This window comes from Emys orbicularis, chromosome 10 (genome assembly GCF_028017835.1).
Source record: "Emys orbicularis isolate rEmyOrb1 chromosome 10, rEmyOrb1.hap1, whole genome shotgun sequence".
Lineage (NCBI taxonomy): Eukaryota > Metazoa > Chordata > Testudines > Emydidae > Emys > Emys orbicularis.
Window position 1 is genome coordinate 82,466,972 of NC_088692.1, and position 23,319 is coordinate 82,490,290.

Consider the following 23,319-nt stretch of genomic DNA (forward strand, 5'->3'; position numbering starts at 1 on the left):
ATCCTTTGGGGAAATTAAATTGTAGTGGTGGATGAAGATACCAAAAATGATTTATTTTTATATGGCACTCAAAAGCATGATAGTGCTTCAAAGGCATACAATAGCCCCTGTCCCGAAGAAGTAACAATCTAAATAAAAATAAAACCAAGTGGCTTTAGTCCTTAGCTATTTGTCCTTACTAGTTTAATATCAATCTTAGTCCTTCTATTTCAATTTTTATTTTTAAGCCTTTTTTTCATTTTATATTTTTATTACTGCATTTTATCTTTTTAAATTTTTTCTTTAGGTATACTCATCCTTGTAGTATCTGAGTATTTTTAATCTATTGCTCCAATTCTTACCTAATTGTTTTAATCTTTCCCTATATTTGACAACATATTTTGGCAAAATAATTTCTGCAGCAGAGTACCTATTCTTAATCCTTCCCTAGCTGACCACCTTACCAGCAAGTTTGATATGATTTCTTGCCTATGTATTTTGATTCTATAAATTATTAGTTGTGGCTCAAATATAAGCTCTTTGAAGCGCAGGGCCTGTGTTTATGTGTGCTGAGGAGCTCTAAACAGTAATGTTGCAAGAGACATGATTTGAATTTTGAAATTAATTGAGGCTAAAAAAGTAACCTTTAAATTTTGTTTCCAACAGTCAGAGCTTGAATAATGATGGAAAATTTATTTTTCAGATTGACTGCTTGTTCAAAAGGTGAAATAACACCAAACAACCTTAAGCAAGACACTATGCCAGGGATTGGCAATCTTTGGCACGCAGTCCGCCAGAGTAAGCACCCAGGCGGGCCGGGCCCGTTCGTTTACCTGCCGCATCCGCAGGTTCGGCTGATCACAGCTCCCACTGGCTGCAGTTCGCCGCTCCAGGCCAATGGGGGCTGCGGGAAGCGGTAGCCAGCACGTTCCCTCAGCCCGCGCCGCTTCCCGCAGCCTCCATTGGCCTGGAGCGGCGAACTGCAGCCAGTGGGAGCTGTGATCAGCCGAACCTGCGGATGCGGCAGGTAAACAAACCGGCCCGGCCAGCCAGGGTGCTTACCCTGGTGGGCCGTGTGCCAAAGATTGCTGATCTCTGCACTATGGTTATATAAATTTTACAAAGAGCATAACTTAAAGGGTTATCATGTCTGTGGCCAAATATTTGAAAAAGTTACCTTTAAAAAAAAAAAAAGGTTAAATTTCCCCAAACCCTAGATGATGATTCTCAGAAGTGAATTTTTTGGGTGCCCCAGTTTTTGACTGCTCAACTGGAGACACCTTGAAAGGAACTTATTTTTTTTCAGAGAGTGTTGAGCACCCTCTGAAAATCAGTCCTTTTTTAAACATGTCCAAGTGGAGGACCCAAAATCACTGATCACTTGACTCTTGGCCGTAGGTTCTGTGAAACAGCTCAAATGCTTAATTTACAGTCATCACTTGCTTTTGCTTGGTATGATAGTAATGGACAGGATGTCTGATGAGAGAGAGATGAGTTGGTTCATCTTTACAAGAATTGCTTTGAATGTGCAAACACAATTTTTGATGTGAAATTGTCTGTAACTTTGAAAATATAGAAGGCACAAAATTATTTCAGTATTTCTTTTTATTTTAGGTTTTTGTAACAAGAAGCAGCAACCTTTTCATCGGGTGGAAGACGAAACAGTGGAAAAGAACTGTGTACCATGTGTTAATATATTGAAGAGTGAGAATTCTTGGATTTAGTGTGTTTTTGGATTGTAAAAAGGGAAAGAAAAGGAGAGAGTGAAAATGGGGAGGAAGAAAATACAAATCACAAGAATAATGGACGAACGGAACAGACAGGTGAGAAACAAAGCTTCCACATGAACAAGTTCATGATAAATTCTTTTAAAAATGGGAGTGGAAAAGTTGTACATGGGTTTTCACCCAAGTAACATAAGTTGTTTTTTTTGTGGACCGTGGGCTTTGTCTTTCTGTCTCTGTGGATAGCACATTGAAGGCATTACCAGAATACAAATTAATATTAATGTTTGCCTTTAGATAATTGCAATATTTATTTGGCAAGAAATAGTTGTCAGTTTGTTTTACAATTGCTGTATAACTAACAGTCTTCCTAAAATGGTACACTGGGACTTGCATGCTGATAGACTGGTTTGAAGATGTTTGGAAAAATCTGTTTTTCTTTATGCTACTGCTATTTTGTTGAAAGAGCAACCCTTGTAGTTAATTATCTTGTAGCTGCAGTTGTTTGTCTCCTTATTACACGAATTCAGAAAGGATATGCTGCCTGTAGGTGAAACACATGTATCCAATCATCAACTATGATTTTAGATACTGTGCTGATCCCTGCTTACATGCATATGATTGCAAGTTGTGTCTCTGAAGTAAACAACTCCACAGGGGATAATTTCCTCAAAAATTGAAGGGTGAAAAAGGCATGACTACAAGTAAAAGTATGTTGAACTGTGTGTGCTTTCATTCTGAGAATGGTATAGTGAAAATAGATTAGTTACTTCCGTTCACACTTTTGTATAATAAAAGAACATGGAAGCATTCAGTGAGATTGAAAAAGTGGCAAATAGAAGATTGATAAAGAATTCTTTTTCCACGCACAGTTAGCCTGTGGAATTAATTGCCACAGCATGTCATTGAGGAAAAGTGGGATTCAAAAGGGGATTAGACATTTGTATGAATAACAGGAATATCCAGAATTATCATAGTTATATTCCTGCAGGATTTCTGGCACCTCTTTTGAATACTGTGTTAGATGGATCACTGGTCTGAACCAGTATGATAGACTTCTAGGTAGGCAGTAGGTTCTGAGCCTGGGGAAGGGTGAGTAGGCCTTTTAGGCAACCCTTACAGCTTGCCTGCATGGGAAACTTATACTGGTATAATGTAAGTTGTGAATTTTAACTGCTGTAATTTTACAAGTATAACTCCCACATGGACATTCTTAGTCTGGTATGAAAGGGACTTCTCCCGGTTAATTTTGTCACTTTCTGGAGGTGCTTTAAGCTAAACTGAAAAAGCCACATTTATTTTGGAATAAGATTGTCCACACAGAGATTTTATACCAATATAACTATAATGACTTAGCTATAATGGTATAATTATACTGGTATAATGGAACAAAAATTCTCATGTAGATGAGCCCTAAGGTGATATCCGGTTTCAACTCTAGTCCCCTCCTCACCCTGTCACTACCCTGGAGATCCTTAAGAAATTGCAGTTTCATAAATCAGCCTAACACTACTACAGATACAACACTATAAAACTGAAGCTGAAAATTCTTGTTCATGCTATGATTGGTACAACTTGTTGCATAGTGTGTTCCAGTTAAACACTTCAGTTTAGGTTCTCTATTGTGGTACTCCTACCACGTGTGGTACTTTCCCCAACCCAAATGGAGTTCTGTCTAATGGGTGGGTGGTAAGTGGGGAGAACACACACACTCATTCAGTTACACTAGAGTTTTTTTTAACTATTCTAATTTTGGGGGGTTCATCTAGGATTCTTGTAAACTTTTTTGGATAGTCCTAGACGTAAACATTACAAAGAAATTACACTGACCATAAATAGCAAGGAAGGTACCATCTGAACTTGAACAAAAGCCAAAGGTTGTGTTTGATTAGCTGCAATCACACAACTATTATATGTTTAGATGTAGATAAATCACTTAAGTACACATATTAAAGTACACTAATGACTTCTGGTTGTTCATTTTCATTTTGTTCATCTTGTTTGAAATCCTAGAAGAGTTCTAAGTTAACTTATGTCTCAGTTCTTGCTATCAAATTTGTGCCAACCAACCTTGCTTCTTGTATAACCATGAATAAGCCATACTCTCAGTCCTAATACTTTTCTAGATTCTTTACCTCAAAAGCAATGCAATCTAAGATTTATTGTTACATGGGAGACTAGTTGGCTCCTGCCTTCTTGTATTGCTTATGTTCCAAACATTAGCCACTTGTATGTTTGCCTTTGTTGATGCTAAATATAGATGGCTAAGCTCTGACTCTCGGACTAATTTCTTGGCTGATCTTTTGGCTGGCCTCTTCAGTTGGCTCTAATGCTATTTGTTCTAGTGACAAGGAAAATGTCTTAGGCTTTGGTGCAAGGCTAGACTCTGACTTGATTTCTCCTTTTTCCACATGCTCCATGCTAAAGTAACTCTTGTAGTCAGGCAACTCAGTTCACCTACATCGTATTCCATCTCATACCAGTGTGCCACATGAGGCGTAGAATATATGGTATATATGAATGTGGGTTCTGAGTAAGCTATTTCTTTGACCTAAATAATGAAGGAATGTAGGACTCATTTTGCTGTAACCTGAGAGTGTAATGCAGTAGTTAACTGCCATGTTTGTTTTCTTTCTCTATCATAACTAGCTAGCAAATCATTCATGAACATGCATATTAAATTCTGATGTGGCTGTTTAATGCATTAGAAACATGAATAGAGCATAGTAGTGCTTTACTTAACTGGCCTGGTTTTATAACTTCACAGGGGAGAAAATCCTTTGTCTCTTCAGAAGTGTTTCTTTTTATATAGGATTATCACTGAGCTCAAAACAGAATATACAAACTAACTATTACTCTGGGGGATTATAATTAACATGAGATTCTCATTGTAGTAATTAAGAAGTCTTATCTGCTTACACGAGCTATAAGGCATTTATATTCATTAAGCTGAAGAGAATAAAGTGCAGTAAATTAGATATCAAACTGAACGTTACTTTTGTTATCAAACCTCTTCACTAATCAATACCGGAATCACTTTGAAGAACCTGTTAACCTTCCTGTGTTAAGAAAGTATGAACATGTTTTGTGGAATATTTATGGTTTGTAAACATCAGAAAAACAGATCACTTTTTTAAAAGGACACTTAGAAGTAAGGAATTAGTATTCTGGCATTTCAGATTTGTTATTACAAGTTGAATCTTTACCTATTATTTGCATGACAGTAGTGCCTAGAGCAGGGTTTCTCAAACTGGGGTCGCTGCTTGTGTAGGGAAAGCCCCTGGCGGGCCGGGCCGGTTTGTTTACCTGCCGTGTCCGCAGGTCCGGCCGATCGCGGCTCCCACTGGCCACAGATCGCTGCTCCGGGCCAATAGGGGCTGCTGGAAGCAGCGGCCAGTATGTCCCTTGGCCCGCACCGCTTCCAGCAGCCCCCTTTGCCCTGGAGCAGCGAACCGCGGCCAGTGGGAGCCGCGATCGGCCGGATCTGCGGACGGGGCAGGTAAACAAACCGGCCCACGGCGACCCCAGTTAGAGAAACCCTGGCCTAGAGTGCTAGGCATTGTACCAGCACATAGTAAGAGATGGTGTTTACCTTGAAAAGTTGATGATTTAAATTGAGAAGGTAGTGGGTGAGAAGATAAACAAAGGTGAAGTGACTTGCCCAAGGTCACATGTGGGAATTTATCTACTGAGCCACATAGCCTCTCAAGGCAATGCAAATATTCCCAAACCCTGTTGAGCTTGTCTTCTGTCTGACAAAGAGTAACAGCAGAAAGATACAGACCTGCTGTTTTTCTGGTAATCATCTTTGCAGTGTCAGAAGAGGAGGTACTGGAACAAATGATACTTTAAAAAAAGTAGTGTCACTGGGCCAGGAACTGTAAATTCCATCGTTCTGAAAGAGCTTAATTATGAAGTAGTTGAACTCCTAGCAAAAGTGTACAATATCTTATTTAAAAACAGCTACTGTATTGGAGAACTGGGAGGTAGCAAAAGTTATGCCTATATTAAAAAAGGCTGTAGGGTAATCTGAAGAATTATAGACCAATAAGTCTTACATCTGTACCTGGTACATGGGTTGAAATGATTATTTAAAAATACAATAATAAAACAGTTGGAAAATCATGATGTGATAAGAGTCCAACCAGCATGGTTTTTGTAGAGAAACATCCTGTCTCATCTACTAGAAATCTTTGAACATGTCAATAAATTACTGGATAGAGGAGAACCATCTGACATAATTTAATTAGACTTTAGAACTGGGGGGAGCCTCTACTACAACACAGGTAAAACAGCTTCCAGTGTTGTTATGCTGTATTTTACCAAGGCTTTTCATCAGTTGAGTTAAAATACAGGCAGTCCTCGACTTTATGACGTTCGAATTACGACGAATGGCACTTACGACGCTTCTACAATGACATCCTGATTCGACTTATGACTATAGGTTTCGAGTTTATGATGCTTGATCCCGCAGTGGAGTAGATTGCGGTTCTGAGTTCCGACGTTCCGACTTATGACACAATTGTAAGGCACCAATTGTGTCGTAAGTCTGAGGACTGCCTGTAACTCAGTTGAGTTAACACGATTGAAAAGCTCACTCTCTTTGCATGTCAAGAGAGGGCATATGTGCATGGAAGTATCCCTGCCTCCTTCCCTTCAAGACTCTGCCATACCGCTTTTGGGAAGTTTAATGTGGCATTCTCTACTCCCTCGCCTCTTCCTCCCCTATTCCAAGAACAGCTTTGTTCTGGCTGAAAGTGGAGGTGCTGGAATACCAGAAGACTGTTCTTGGAGTATTTTTGCCCTGATCTAGAAGCAGGAAGCACTTGAGCTCTGTCTAAAACTTGTTCTGTTTTTTTCAGGGCAATTTTTTTATTTTTTCCCCCCAGACTAAAGAGATCCTGGCTGGATAAGTAGGATTTCCTGGGAATGACACTGAAACTGTCTAGTGCTTCAATAGGATAGATTTATGGGTGGTGCTCAGTATTCTATTTTTCTGTAGCTAGGCATAAATCTTGTAAAACAGATCTTAAAACTATTTTGTCAAATTCTCCACACAGTATATCTTTTTGGATAAGTCTGATTTTACCCCCACCCTGTTTGCTTATACTAAACACCTTTCAAATAATTGTTCATTTAAATGTGTGTGATTTGGAAATACACATTCAAATAAGTATGTGTACAAATTAAACATTGGATTAGTAGAATTAAGATCACATGCATTATATTTATCTTAGTGTAGCTTTAAGTTTTATTCCATCTAAAAAATGCATAAAAAGAAAATTAAACTTAACAGCCTTTTAATAGATTTCTAACCTTGAGACATAAAATAGCAAAGGAAAACTATCGGTTAAGGCTTCAACAGCATTCTTTAAGCAGTATATGTATGTAAAACATTGAAAAATATAGTATTTATTAGAAGGTCCTACAATACTGAGTAACTTTTCAGATGCATAATGCTGTATTCTTTAAACACAAACACAGACACAAACACATAGGCATAGACCAGGGGTCGGCAACCTTTGGCACGCGGCTCGCCAGGGTAAGCACCTTGGCGGGCCGGGCCAGTTTATTTACCTGCTGACGCGGCAGGTTTGGCTGATCGCGGCCCCCACTGGCTGCGGTTCGCCGTCCTGGGCCAATGGGGGCGGTGGAAAGCGGCGAGGGATGTGCCGGCCGCGGCTTCCCGCCGCCTCCATTGGCCTGGGACGGCGAACTGCGGCCAGTGGGGGCCGCGATCGGCCGAACCTGCTGCGTCAGCAGGTAAATAAACTGGCCCGGCCCGCCAGGGTGCTTACCCTGGTGAGCCGCGTGCCAAACGTTGCTGACCCCTGGCATAGACATTAGTGAACTAAACATTTCTCCAATGTAACCTTTCCACAGTGAGGCTGAATCTGATTAGAAAATACTTCTGGCTTCCTGGGCCTTTAAAATCCAAAGAAATTACCCCAAATATGTTAAGAACATTGAAGTGTTTTATACAGAAACAGATGTGTATATTAATATCTGGATACTAGGCAACTTTGCAGTGCAAAAATTGGGTGATTGTGTGTCTAACTGGCCATTTGCAAGTACTTGTTCATAGGCAAATCCTGCATTCAACAAGGATATATTTCTAGAGCCCTACTAAAAATTTGACCATGTCACAATATTTAAGTTTGAATGGACTAATTTTATTCTGATATTTTATCTTTATTTTCATACATTTAAATGGAATGTTATTTTGCCATTTTGTTGACATTGTTTTAAATGTGGTCTCTGTGCTCATGTTAATGTTGTAAGTCACTTTAAGACATTCTGTATTAGAAATAACTCTTAGTATCATCTTGAAATAGTGAAAATCTAGATCAAGGTTACTCACTGTTGTGTTAAAGTAGTACTATTTTCATGAGCTCATTGGTTGTCATCTGTGTCCTATTGGGAACAATTGCCATCATTATGATAGTTAGAAAAAGTACAGCATTTAAAACAAAACAAAATTTGTAATAGATGGAAAAAACCTATTATGACAACCTTAATTTATATTAATCTGACTGTCTACAAAATGGAGCTGCACCACCCATAAAGCTGCTTGGTTTTTATGATAAGTGCCGCCATTAATATTTAATTACTATTGTATGACACATATATTTGAAGAACTTGAACCAATTTTCAGTTTTAAAAATATAATTTATCTAATAGTTTGTGAAATTTCATCATGATGCAATTTAAAACTAAGATGAGCCTAGAAAAATCAGGGGTTCTAATGGGAAAAACAATTCACTCTCAACCTATAGCAGTCCTGCTTGGTGCCATTATAATTATTCTCCTAATGGTAAATTATGTTATCTGGATCACATGAAATTTAGTGATCTAGGAAGAATGACTAGATCATAACTTCTAATTGATGCTTGATGCTTACCTAATTTGCAGGCTATTACTGTTTTGCAAGGTGTATCTTGCATGACCTTTAAAAAAAAAAAACAAAAAAAAAAACCCCAACCCCCCCAAAAATACCCAAATGCATCAAAAACTTCATTTTGGGAAGAGGGGAATAAAGACAAGGTATTATCCGGTACAACACATTTGAGTGTTTACAATTGGTCTCTATTTAAAATAGTGAAAATTGTTTACTAACATAAGTAGTTTCCTGTAATTTTGTTATTCTAAAGCTTTCCAAAAGTAATGCTTATACAGAATCCTTCAGAAACATGTGTTGTTGTCACTACCCTTTCCTTCCTTTCATTTTGTTTCACTTTCTGTTGTGTATCTATTTCTTTCCACCTCCCTTGTTCATTTCCTTCTATTGCTTCATTTTAAAGAATAATTAAGCAGCTGTTTTGAGGTTCCAAATCAGGCTTGGTGCATTATTATGTCTATACAAGGAGGTGCAATTAAATAAAACCAGTGGAATACTATTTTTGTATATATTCCCTTAATCTAATGATAGCCAAACATTTAAACTTCAATGTTACCCTTGCCTTCTGGGGCTGGAGTTGCACCCATCTTTCAGATGAGGAAAACTGGGGAACAAGGTCAATTCATTGGAAAAGCAAAAACTGGGTTCCAGGGAAGTCTGACCCAAAGGCTTGTGTTCTAATCACTAGACACACTGCAATAAAATGGTGAAATGGAAGGAAGACTCTCTAGTTGGTTAGAACTCTTACCTCACAGGCAGTACTTTAGTAGTCTTAACAAATGTCAGGCTGCTACATCTTTCATCTAGAAAAAGCATGCAGGTACAATGAGTAATAATTCCAGCTTTTATCCAGGGCTTTGGAGCGGAGCTTGGAGCAGCTCGGAGCAGTGGAGCTGCAGGTTTTTGCCTGGAGCTGGAGCGGAGCCGGAGCACAGCTCCAAAGCCCTGCTTTTATCATTGTCTGTTTGAATATATAAGTCAGCCACAGTAAGTTCATTGACAAGTATATTCCATTTCACGTAGCTTGCTAACATCTGCAACTACAATAAGAATAGCTTTCCAAAATTCATAAGCCCTCTGCAGAGACTTTATTTGACATATGTTGCAATGGATTTTCAGATGGACATGAACACTTTATTTTATAGCTTTATAGGAAACTGTAGACACTGGGTTATGTTGCCAACAGCCATTTTAATGAAGTGTATATATATATTGTTTTAATAAAATGGCTATTGGCAGTGTTCTGTATAGATCTGATGTCTGTCTGTTTCCTTTAATGTTACCTCCCACCAGGAGATATCGAGAGTACGGAATGTATTTTACAGTGTAGTTGGCAGCAAAGAGGCAGCACTAACAGAGCTTTATTCATGGAAAAATATCTTGATGTAGAGGGTGTGTTGATACAATTTCTTCACTCAGCTTCCACAGAAAACTCAAATTTGTCACTCCAAATAATTTGTTTTACACAGGCTTGCTCAATATGAAATGTAGATACCAATAATTTAAAAACAAACCAACCCTAGGAGCCAAGGAAAACATGTTTTTATTTTTAACATGTCAATATTTTTATTCTGACAGCTGTTAAACATAAGGTGTAGTGGCTTATGAATTTGTAAAATGGCAATGCCAGTGCAACTCCGTAATTAAAGTTGAGTTGAGTTTTGTACTTAAAGCAAGGATTGAAACTGTTGCTATGTATGAAATGTACAGCACATTGTCCTCCTCAGAATACTTACTCAGAGTGTAGAATGAATTTATTGAGGATTTAAAAGTAAATTTGTTAGTTTGTTAAAATTAACTAAAAAATGGGTCCTTTAAGGTATGTAGTACTTGGTGTCAGGCTTGTTTTTATCCCCAGAGATTGTAAAATAAACTCTTCAAATTTCCCTTTACAATTAACTCTCTGAAGTCTTGTGCCTAGGCTACATTTTTAAAATGCTTAGTTGGAATTAATGGTAATTTCCCCCCATTATCGATAACTGAAAGTTTCTCCTTCAGCAAATGCTGAAGAATAGTATTCTACCTCAGAGAATTCTATGGACTCTTTCAAAATGCTGCCATCTCCCATTGTTCACAGTGTGACTGAGGCCACAGATTCCCCTTGCTTAAAATGACTGGTGTAATTCACATCTTCCTCGTGTTCCTCTCTGTCTCCAGACAGCACATGGGGTCACAATTGATGGAGAAGTGTGCAAGGAAGTGTGGCGTGTAGAAGGGAGATGGATTCTGGGGTGTGTTCAGAGGAATGCAGGAAGATACAAGAGGCAGTGGGAATTGGGAGGACATGGGGGAGGGGAAAATTGTTCCATACAGTCTGACAGCTTTGAAGAAGCAAAGTCGCTATGAAAGCAGCTTAACTGGACAGTATGCTCTGGATGTGTTGTGCTGCTCCAGAGTGGCATAAAGCTGCCAGAGCATACAAATGAATTTGGCCATAAAAATTCAAGTACAAATGATTTAAAGTTCTGTGACAGACCCAGACCAGTGGGGTACAGGAGTCTGGTAGAGGGCAAATATACTGGTCACTGGATGAGTAGTTTTCTGTTCCCTGAGTGACCAGAGCAGGGGCTGCACTAGAGTAATCAGGAACCTGCTAGAACCAGTTAAGGCAGGCAGGCTAATTAGGATACCTGGAGCCAATTTAGAAGGAGCTGCTAGAATCAATTAAGGCAGGCTAATCAGGGCACCTGGGTTTTAAAAGGAGCTCACTTCAGTTTGTGGTGCGAGTGTGAGGAGCTGGGAGCAAGAGGCACAAGGAGCTGAGAGTGAGAGGGTGTGCTGCTGGAGGACTGAGGAGCACAAGTGTTATCGGACACCAGGAGGAAGGTCCTGTGGTGAGAACAAGGAAGGTGTTTGGAGGAGGCCATGGGGAAGTAGCCCAGGGAGTTGTAGCTGTCATGCAGCTGTTACAGGAGGCACTATAGACAGCTGCAGTCCACAGGGCCCTGGGCTGGAACCCGGAGTAGAGGGCGGGCCCGGGTTCCCCCCCAAACCTCCCAATTGACCTGGACTGTGGGTTCTTCCAGAGGGGAAGGTCTCTAGGCTGTTCCCCAACCCACATGGTGAATCTCTGAGGCAAGAAAATCTGCCAATAAGCGCAGGACCCACCAAGATAGAGGAGGAACTTTGTCACAGTTCATACTTCATAACTTCATATAATTGGAAAGATCATCTGATAATATCCTCATGGTTTTTTTAGTGTTCACTTATGAAATGTTATCTTATTGAAAAATTTACAGGCACACCATATTTCGATGCAGTTAAATTGAAACTATATAATGGTAATGTGGGGTAAAAAGCTAAAGGTAAGTTGTAGTTATTCTGAAACCAGACATTATAAACCCAGGAAATTTGGTATTATGGTCAAACTTCAAAAAGAAAGCCAAACATATTAAGATTTCGGAATGCATAGTTAAACACCATGACAACATTAATTTTTCCTGGTAGTGACACCATTGGGGTGGTGAGTAAGAAGAAAAAATTAAATGTTTGTTTAAAAAATTTAATTTAATAGACCACAAATACTAAATCGCATTAATCATACTCCTGGTTATTGCATGGTGTCACATGGTTACCATAGCTTTTTGTCTGACAATGTGTATGTATGTATCAATACTGATTGTTTTTCTAAAAGGTCTGCTCTAGTTCAAACAGGAATTAATTCAGAGAAGTCCTCTGGTCTGTGTTCCACAGAACAAACTAGATGAGCCCAGTGGTCCTTTCTGACCTTAAAATCTATGAATCACAACAGTCGTGTAAGGTAGTCAGTTATCTCTATGTTACAGATGAGGGAAAATAAGATGGAAGAGCAGCTAGATGACTTGACCAAGGCTTTTGGGCCACTGCAAAAGGGAGGCCATTTCAGAGTAAAATTATTACAACTCTGCAGTCACTCATTCAAATCACAATTCAGCAGCATCTCTGATATGTGATATGTAAGTAAGATTTTTTTTCTTCTGATGTATGTCATCATATTGGTAGTTGAGTATGCATAATCTATAAATTAGTTGTTTCACTTTTGTAAAAATGCCTATTGCATTTTCACAATTTGTGTCTTTTGGTTCAGGAATATGAAGTAATTCCCAAAATTGGCTTAGTATACCGGTATTGCAATAAGGGGCTGCAGTGTTGAGTGGGTAAAAGTTTCTAAAGCCCATTATCAGAAGTGATTGAGGCACTTAATATCCTAAAACCCAGGCTTATAAGTTCTTAAGTTACTTTTTTTAAATGGGCTTTAGGCACTTCTGAAAATTTTACCCAGCATTCTTAGCTTCCTTATTGGCTTGTAAGACAGTATTTGGTCCTGCCATGCGGGCAGGGGACTGGACTCGATGACCTCTCGAGGTCCCTTCCAGTCCTAGAATCTATGAATCTATGTTTAGGTGTCCTTCTTTCTTGTTCATGTGTTTGGGGATTTGAACATACTTTTATTTTTCACTGAGATGGGGGGGGGGGGGGGGGGGGAAGAGGAAGGAAAATGACCAGAAGAATTGCCTCACTTTAAAAGTGAAGGGCAAGCTTGTGTAAAATATATAAGCAAAGATTTTATAGTTGTGCCTAATTTCTTCTGGAACTTCTGAAAAGAAAAATGTCTTTCTGAAGTAAATTCACATGAAGCCAACTGCTGTTTGAAATACTTAATCTTATATTCTTTGAGTGATCTGATTTGAATGAAATACATTTTATTTTAAATTACAAAATTATTTGGAGAGTTGCTTCATTCTCCAGCAATTGTTTGTGTTGAGTGCTTGATCATGGTATCATTTGGAAGCCCAGAAGTTCTGTTGTTTCTGAATTTGAGCTAAAATTTCAGGTGCATGATAGCATTTCATTTGGTAAAATACTCTACACTGAGTTAAATTACTTTTGGCAGGTCTGTCCATTAGGTTTAAAAAAAAAAAAAACTACCTTGGTGTAACTGCTTCATCTTCAAGTGGTGGTCTGAGGGCAAGTCCATTACAATGTTCAGAATGTGGGAGCTGATTTAGGGATAATGAGTATAGGTTGGCAAGCTGAATTTGTATTAATCTAGGATTGAGGCTTCAATTAACATTGGCAAACCAAAAGTATTGGATAGTGTTTCATGTTTTTGCCCTTCCAGCCAGCTACCCTGTGACAGACTGCTAGTTGAAACTTAGCAATTTATACGTACAAAGTGGAGTCTGTAAACTCTTAACATGGCAGAAGTATATGATGATTGATGGCCATCAACTAGTGCAGGCTATAGCTGTGAGGTACCCTAATCGAGAATGGATTACTCAAAATGGCACTGTTCTGTTCATTCCCTCTGAAGCATATGGCATTGGCCACTGTCAGAGACAGGATACTGGGCTAGGTGGACCAGTGGTCTGACCCAGTATGGCTGGTCTTATGTTATGTACTGAGGAATATGATATAGTGTGGGAGTATTTCTTCAGAGCACTTGATAGACTTGGTAAATCTTGCTTTTTTAACACATTTCCTTTAATTTTTTCGGTAAACCATAAGAGAAAGTGAGCAATGAATTTCCACTGATGAAAAATATATTCTTAAAGTAGCCTAAAATTGAAAATAAAGAAAGCTATGTATTTTGGTTAACAAGGTTCAGCTTTAAGGAGAGAAAGGCGTTATGATACTTTAATGTTTCTTTTGTTTTCTGTACTCCCCTTCCCTTCAGCAGGAATCAGGCATCTATATACCTACCCAAAGCTGAAGTCAATAGAGATCATGCAACTAAATCTCAGAACACAACTTTGAGAATGTATACCTTATTGTTTAAAAATGTTTGTTTTTTATTTTGCTGGTATACATTTTCAGCATGGTTGGAGGAGAATTTTTCAATCCAGTAGTTACTTGTTCTCATCCACTAAAAATGATGCTTAGAGATGTTCAGAGATACTTCACTGAAAATTGTCCTAGAAAATGTATCCAAATCAAAAACATGTGGAAACATATGTTTGACAGTTTTTAATATTTCCTAAATAGTCTTGTATGACACGCATTAAGATTTTAGTGGTGAAATTTGTCATCTTGTTTTTTTTTTCATGTTTCTAGCCTTAAAGTTATCAGTCTGTTTAATTCTACCAAGAGTTAAAAAGAGGATGAGACAGATGACACTTGCTACTCAGGATTAAAAAATAAAACAAACAAAAAAAGCAGCTGGTGAAAAGTAATTCTTTTTACCAGCTGCATTTCCCAAAATCATCATAGTGCAATGAGTGCATTTGGTGCCAATATTCAGTTCTAGTCCAAGAAAAAGTATTCCTGTGCAACTGTAAATGTGCCGTAGAAATGTATACATAAAATGAGTTTGATATGGTAGATTAAATTTAGGATGCTCTTGCCAAAGTAACTTCAATATGTGTCATAATAAAAACATATTACAAAATTTATCTATTGAGTTTAATTGTAATGGGGAGCTATGCACAGTCTGAGGTGAGGCAATAGTAGAGAATAGCTCTTAGATTAGTAAGAAGGGAGAAAGACCAATGTTTATATGTGACTTGCCTTCGCTTGAGTCCTTGATCACTGAATTCTCTTAAGACTGGAGATAAAACTAAGTCACTGTTGGTCCTCAATTCAAGAATATCCAGATTAGAAGTAGTATTAGTTTTGGTGGTGGTTCTCTTGCCCTTGCCTTCCAACTACCTATAATACACCAGATTATTTGAAGACATTCTTGGTACATTAATGCTCTATAAAAAACATTAATTTTCCTTTGTATTTTGTAAATCTAGGATTAAATCTTTCTTCAGCATTTTACCTCATCTAAGTACCTGACCTGTGATATAAAAAGGGCCCCTGCCCTAATATACTGCAGCATGGCTGTTCCATAATCCAAGGTTCCCCTAGTAAATGGTTACTGTCTGTATATCTGTTTCTTTGAGTGAAGGGAATTGCTGTTCCAAAATAGCTGAGGGTATAGAGGAACTTACACTAAAGCTACCATGAAATGAGAGAATTTTTCCTATCTATTTATCAAAGTGCTTGCAGTTCCTATTCTAAAATAAGTGAAAGAATAAGAAATACTGAACAAAGAAAGTGAATGTATATTCAGAGTATTTAAATATAAAAGGATATAAAAATCAGCATATAGGCATTTGATCTTGTCAACTTTTGTTCTGCTTTCTATGCTTTTCCATAATGTATATTAAAATTAGGGCTGTTAAGCAATTAAAAAAATTAATCACGATTAATTGCCCTGTTAATAGTAGAATATCATTTATTTAAATATTTTTGAATGTTTTCTACATTTTCAAATAATATTGATTTCAGTTACAACACAATACAAAGTGTACAGTGCTCACTTTATATTTATTTTTGATTACAAATATTTGCACTGTAAAAAAAAAAAGTAATATTTTCAGTTCACCTAATATAAGTACTGTAATGCAATCTCTTTATCATGAAAGTTGAACTTACAAATGTCGAATTATGTACAAAAAATAACTGCATTCAAAAATAAAACAATGTAAAACTTTAGAGCCTACAAGTCCACTCTGTCCTACTTCAGCCAATCGCTCAAACAAGTTTGGTTACATTTGCAGGAGATAATGGTGCCCACTTCTTGTTTACAATATCACCCGAAAGTGAGAACAGGCGTTTGCATGGCACTGTTGTAGTCGGTGTAGCAAGATATTTACATGCCAGATGCGCTAAAAATTCATTTGTCCCTTCATGCTTTAACCACCATTCCATGCTGATGACGGGTACTGCTTGATAATGATCCAAAGCAGAGCGGACCGATGCATGTTCATTTTCATCATCTGACTCAGATGCCACCAGCAGAAGGTTGATTTTCTTTTTTTGGTGGTTCGTGTTCTGTAGTTTCTGTATCTGAGTGTTGCTCTTTTAAGACTTCTGAAAGCATGCTCCACATCTCGCCCCTCTCAGATTTTGGACAGCACTTCAGATTCTTAAACCTTGGGTCTAGTGCTGTTGCTATTTTTAGATCTCACTTTGGTACCTTCTTTGCATTTTGTCAGTGCAAATATTTGTAATAAAATAATATAAAGTGAGCACTGTACACTTTGTATTCTGTTTTAAAAGAAATCAATATATTTGAAAATGTAGAAAAACATTTGTATTTTTAATCGCAGTTAATTTTTTTGAGTTAATCGTGTGAGTTAACTGCAATTAATCAACAGCCCTAATTAAAATCTTAATTTTCAGTGACAACGAGGGGTAAGTGGATAATGTCACTGCATGGATCAGTTATAAAGAGCTCACCAAATATGACCCCCTCAATATATCTGGGCTCCACTGTTTCTGGGGACAGATCCATTTAGCAGTTCTGACTAATTTTATTTATTACAATTAATAGAGTTTGGCTCTTGTATAGTTATATTTTTTTGTAGAAGATACTGTTCCCACCAGCTTCTGTTTCATTTGTATAACACTGTGTTAATGTCGTGACTGTATATTTGAGTAGGAGAAATGAGAATTCACCGTGAATGTTAAACTTGCCTGCATGCTTATAGTAGATGTCTTGTTACTGGAAGTTTAAAGTGCCAGCTCTCAATTGACACTCAATTTTTATGTGTTAATTATAGTCATTCAAAATTTTGTTCTGGTATTTGAAAAACCTCCACTCTTCTTTCTTGTGTAGGTGACCTTTACGAAGAGGAAATTTGGATTAATGAAGAAGGCATACGAACTTAGTGTGCTCTGTGACTGTGAAATAGCACTCATCATTTTTAACAGCTCTAACAAACTCTTTCAGTATGCCAGCACTGATATGGACAAAGTTCTACTCAAATACACAGAATACAATGAACCCCATGAGAGCAGAACCAACTCGGATATCGTTGAGGTAACAATTTGAAAAGATGATCAGTTTTCTTAACTTCCTAGTATTTGTTTTGGCAAAGTGTAAAGCAGTAGAGGGCTGTTTAAAGTATGTTAAGTAAAATATTTTTGACTAAGCATTTTAAAAACAGTGGTCATAAAATATGATTTGCTATTTTTCAATTATTCTATATTTCTCAGTTCTAGCTAATGTCCCATTTGGTGGTGAAAAGAATGACCGTTTCCACAGTAATCCAATAATGTGAATATTTACTAACAAATATTTGTTTGCTTCTGTGTTAATAGTTAAAGTACAACTACTATGAGAACTCATCAATTCCCACTTTCTGGTTGAATGTCTAAACTAAATAGTAATAGAAACTATGGATTCTCCTTTCAATTGTAGCCTTTCCATAGTGTGGCTGAATTCTTATAAAAGCTAGCAAATCTTTCCTTGATATTAATGGGCCAAGTTCTGCACAGCTTCACTTGTAACTGCACTACTTTCAAAAGATTGCAGAAGTGTAACTGAGCAGAATTTGGTCTGTTGTCTTATCTGTTACACAACTATGTGTTTTATTATTGAAGTGTCTTAAATCTATTTTTATGGCAACATGTATTGATAAATTATTTAATTTGGATTAAAACTATTTTTGTACTTTTTTAGCCTTTCAGTATTTTTCCTGTTATGTTCCAAAAGAGAGGATAAAAACAATCAGAATGTTGAGGAACCTGGTCCCCTTGTTTGTTCACAATATGAAAAATATAAAGCTTCTCAGCATTCCACTACTGTAGGTTTATGGTAGTCTTAGTATTACTGTACCTTTAAAGAAAATTTTCTTACATTTTAAATAACTGTCATTTTTATTATTTTTCCCTGCAAACTTTCTATAGCATTAATCTTTTAAAATAGGATTATATATTTAAAATGTCTAATGAGAAAGAAAGATCCTCAAACAATGAAAACAAGTTAGGTAAAAAAATTGAATCCAGTGTTCTTGGAAACAATATATTGACAAACATAAATGTTACAATTTAAATAAAATTGGGTCTCATTCATTGTTTGAGGAAGTAATGGTTAAATGTGTATAATAAATTTGTAAGTGAAGTTTAATAGTGTTGTCTTGTAACACATGCTAACAGCATTTCTCTCTGTCCCCCTCTAGTGGCTAGACCATATATGGAGACTTGATTTGGCTGCTGCCTCCAAGCTAATGGACTCAGTCCATTAGGTCAAGCACTAGAGGCTCATGCTTTTAGAGTCAGAGGTGCTGGATTCAATCCCTTTAGGAGTTTGTTATAAGAGGTTCAAGCTTTTAAAAAAGGAAGAGTGAGGATCCCAAACACTGCTGCATAATGACCATTAGCTACCAGCAGACCTGATGAGATTTGGTCTGTGCTTCATTTGAAATTTGAAGTGCCAATGTTCTAGCCAAAATTTACGCATTATTTGCCTACTGGAGACAGTTTTGGAATGCTGATTAATATACATAATTTGGCTCCATTGATTGACTCTGTTGTAAACCCACAAGATTATTAAGAAGTTAGTCCTGTTTATGATCCATCTCCAAACAGAATTCATAGTAGCAGAAAATCAGGGAGTAAACAAGCTCTTCATATTTTCTTTTAAGAAAAATTTGAAAAATTTCAGGAGACAGTCTTATATCTCAGTTGGTCAGCAAGGGAAAGATGTCAATCTACCAGACTTGTATAATGAACTTTATAATTCATTGATACTGACAATACAAACCTTATTGGATAGGTTTGAGGAAACAGTTATTACATCTTTGGGTTAACACAAATAAAGTATGCACACAGTCGATATAATTACAAGCAGGGGGTAAGAAAATATAACCCTTAGTTCTATTGTTGCAGATAACATACAAGGAGCCTCTTATTGTGTCTGCGTCTGTGCTACAGACCATTAGTGCCTTTTCTATAGTTCTATTTTATGTAGCTCTTAGATTATCAGAGCTAGATTAGTTAATTTTTTAGGGACTTTTCCTTGTCCTCTATACACAACACTACCCTACACGAAACACAGCCCTCAGCCTCTTTAGATCAGCCCTCTGGACTCTGAATCTCTCTAAAATGATATCTTCTGAACCCTTCCTGGACGCACTTTTAGCAAAATTAAAAGAAACCGAGTTGAGGGGTCATCTTGCAAATGTATATCCTTTCAAGAGTTTTTCACCCCTAGAACTGCATGCATCCCTATGCAGTTATAGCCATCTCTATTTCCTGTTGCTCACACAAATATCTAGTAATTGCTTCCTCCCGTCTGGCCAGTAAAACTGATATTATCCATATTGATGGATTATCAAGATCATCAGAGGTAGGTAAGGTAGGCTGACCTCTTTCCCTAGAGATCCATTCCCGATTAAAAAATAGATTAAAAAAGTTATATTATGTAGTTTAATATTCAGTTCTGTTATGAAAAGTCTCTCAGGACAGTGTAGAATTTCATGCTCCGTTCACAGGGAAAACATTGGTGGGGTGGGGGGGGAGAGGGAATGCCTGGCTTTTTAAAATCAGCTAGTGCTGCATTCTTAACATGGGATCTGAGACGCATTGAATTCATCCCCTAAAATTACCGTGCACCTCTCTTGGGTGTTGCTACTTAGACAATTAACAGATAATTTTTCAGGTGAGGGATGGGTGGGATAGTTTTGCCTGCCAACATACAAATAATTGCTCAACTTCAGCCTTGATTTGGATGAGACTTGTTCCTGGAAGGCTGTAAAAAATACTCAGGATATACAGAAATAAATATCCTGCTTGTTCTATTTCAGAGGTCCCTTTTTGTATTCCAGTTACTGTATCTAGCTATTTATACCATGCGCACTAACATAATGTTTGAGTAAATTCTCATGGAATTGAGTGGGAGCTCTGGGGTCATGTAACTGTGGTCTAAATCCACAAGGTTAAACTTTAAATAAAAGGATGAGCCTCTTTTCTCTTAACTTTAATGTATAAAATGCTTAATTGAGGGAAAGTTCATATAATCTTAAACGCCTTTTTATTTTTATGATTTTCAGATGCATCGTGGTATTCTAACATAGTTTTTTTTCTTACGCCATTAACTTACTGCTTCATCTTCTTTTCCCCCTAAAAAATACAGAATATATTTCACAAAAGGTTGTTAGCCATTCCAAGGCAGTTCAGATATTAGCAGCTCCAAGTGGGAGATCCTGGGGAATTATTATTTATTACTGTATTACCGTAGCACCATGGACCAGGATCCTGGTATGTTAGGCACTGTAGAAACACACAAAAAAAGACAATCCATGCCCCAAGAGTTCACAATCTTTCACCAACATCTCCCATTCCCAAATGACCTTTATTCCACCTCATTCATAGCTGCCCCTGCTATTGTGCAGTAATCTTGTGGTAATGAGTTCCATGGTTTAATCCTGCATATAGTGTGTGTTTAAAAAACATTTTTTTCAGCTTTATATTTGTTGCCTTTAAATTTAATTGGGTGTCACCTTGTTCTTGTAGTGTGAGAGTTATTAGGATTGCCCAACTGATCTTTTGTAGGGCAACTTAGTAACCAGCCACTGTTGAGTGCAAAGGAACGGTAAACAGTACATCCTTTTAATCAGAAACCAAAACCTATCCTTGAGGAGCTGAAGTTTGAAGGCAGCTCTTGAACTTGTCACAGAAATGGTATATTATGCTTCTAAATATGGTTATGTTCATTTTCATTATGAAAACAATGGTCTAAGCACTTTTAAGAAACCTCTATTATGTCTGTGAAAGAATCATATTACTGTTTGCATTTTGTCTGATCAGGAAGATTACCAGACTATATATGGACCATAGTGAAAATTATTTGTTCTCTTCTATCCTGTCCAAAAAAAAATAAAAATACTCACAAATGCCATTGTTTTATTTTTGATGTTGCTGGCCTGATTGAAAAAGACAAAAGCCAAGAATTTCATAGTTAAACCTTCGCGATCTGTAACTCATATGTTCTGCAATAACTTGCACAACTGAAGTAAAAATATATAGTTCCTTGCAATAACAAAACACAGTATTGTAGGTAAGGGACAAAGTGAAAGCCTTAATTCTGAATTTTCTTATCTTAAATCTGCCACTTTGTCACTGTAATTTATCTTTAATTTAATTTTCTACAAACAATTGATACTGTTATCGCAGTATTAAATTAGTGTTTGAACTGAAGATGAAATGTTTGCTAATTCAGTTTAACAAAGGAGAGATGAACTGCAGTCAGGAATCTGGTTAGCTACCAAAGTATCCAAAATCCTTTAGTCCAGTGTTTCCCAAACTTGGGACGCTGCTTGTGTATGGAAAGCCCCTGGCGGGCCGGGCCGGTTTGTTTACCAGCCCTGTCCGCAGGTCCGACCGATCACGGCTCCCACTGGCCGCGGTTCGCTGCTCCAGGCCAATGGGAGCTGCTGGAAGCGGCGCGGGCCGAGGGACGTACTGGCCACCGCTTCCAGCAGCTCCCATTGGCCTGGAGCGGCGAACCGCGGCCACTGGGAGCCGCGATCGGCCGGACCTGCGTCCGCGGCACGTAAACAAACCGGCCCAGCCCGCCAGGGGCTTTCCCTACACAAGCGACGTCCCAAGTTTGGGAAACAATGCTTTGGTCCAATGGATCTGAAAGCTATTTCTCTCCCGAGTAAAACAGGTGAAAAGAGAACAATTGTCACCTATTTGGCTACTCTGTTATGTTGGCAAATACCCTCCGAATATCTTCCTTTAAGGTGATTTTTCAGTATTTGATGCCTAGAAATTTGTTATTGGCTATGATGGATTTTTGTATAAAAGACAGTTTACAAAAAAAAAAGTAGTGTTTTTTGGAGATAAGCTCTAGTGATTCAGGGAATGTTTTCAAAAGCCTCTAAGGGAATGTCTACACAGTGCAGTAATACGTTCTTCTTGGGTGTCATTTCTGAAGCACACTAACGTGCTGCTCATTACTTGGTCTGTGTAGATCCTGCTGGTGTGCACTAAAAGTTCCATAGCGCACTTTACTCTAGTTCTGTGCAGTAGAGCAGTGGTTCTCAAAGCCGGTTCGCTGCTTGTTCAGGGAAAGCCCCTGGCGGGCTGGGCTGGTTTGTTTACCTGCCGTGTCTGCAGGTTCGGCCGATCACGGCTCCCACTGGCCGTGGTTCGCCGCTCCAGGCCAGTGGGGGCTGCGGGAAGTGGGGCGGGCCGAGGGATGTGCTGGCCGCCCTTCCCACAGCCCCCATTGGCCTGGAGCGGCGAATTGCAGCCTGTGGGAGCCGCGATCGGCCGCACCTGCGGACGCGGCAGGTAAATAAACCAGCCCGGCCTGCCAAGGGCTTTCCCTGAACAAGCGGCGGACCAGCTTTGAGAACCACTGCAGTAGAGAACCTTTAGCGCACGCCAGCAAGGTCTACACTGACCAAGTAATACATAGCACGTTAGTATGCTTTAGAAATCTAATCCTGGTAGAGTGCATTATCTCACTTTGTAGACAAGCCTTATGTCTCAATTTCAAAAGTGACATAGATGCTTAGGAGGCTAAGTCCCATGGACTTTGACTCCTAAGAGTTAGAGACTAGTTCGGTGAGGTAATATTTTTTTATTGGACCAAGTTCTGTGTAAGCTCAGAAGTGTGTCTCTCACCAACAGAAGTTGGTCCAGTAAAAGATATTACCTCACTCCCGTGTCTCTAATATCATGGGACCAACACGGCTACAACAGAAATGCACCTAAGGATTGTCACTTTTGAAATTGGAGCTTAGGTTCCTACCTCAGTTGTGTGCTTTTGAAAATTCTACAGTAATTGACCTAACCTGTTGTGGAATGTGTATGAGTAATTCATTGCTTTGAAGTCACTGTAGTAACATTTTTCAAGGCCAAAGGGTACCAGTGCTCTGTTAGGTATCTTACAGGCTACTGATATGAAATTTGATCTTTTTGAAATGCAGTGTCTAAATGGTTAGTTCATACTTC

General features: G+C 38.2%; 1 protein-coding gene across 1 annotated transcript in view; it reads left to right on the forward strand.

Annotated features, from left to right (window-relative positions):
* The window catches only part of MEF2A (myocyte enhancer factor 2A), a 145,373-nt gene that overhangs the window by 46,537 nt on the left and 75,517 nt on the right, over positions 1–23,319 (forward strand). The window contains exons 2-3 of the mRNA XM_065412847.1: positions 1,594–1,802; positions 17,189–17,392. Of these exons, the coding sequence (XP_065268919.1) occupies positions 1,749–1,802; positions 17,189–17,392 (258 nt within the window). The 5' untranslated portion in view covers positions 1,594–1,748. The remainder of the gene's footprint in view (positions 1–1,593; positions 1,803–17,188; positions 17,393–23,319) is intronic.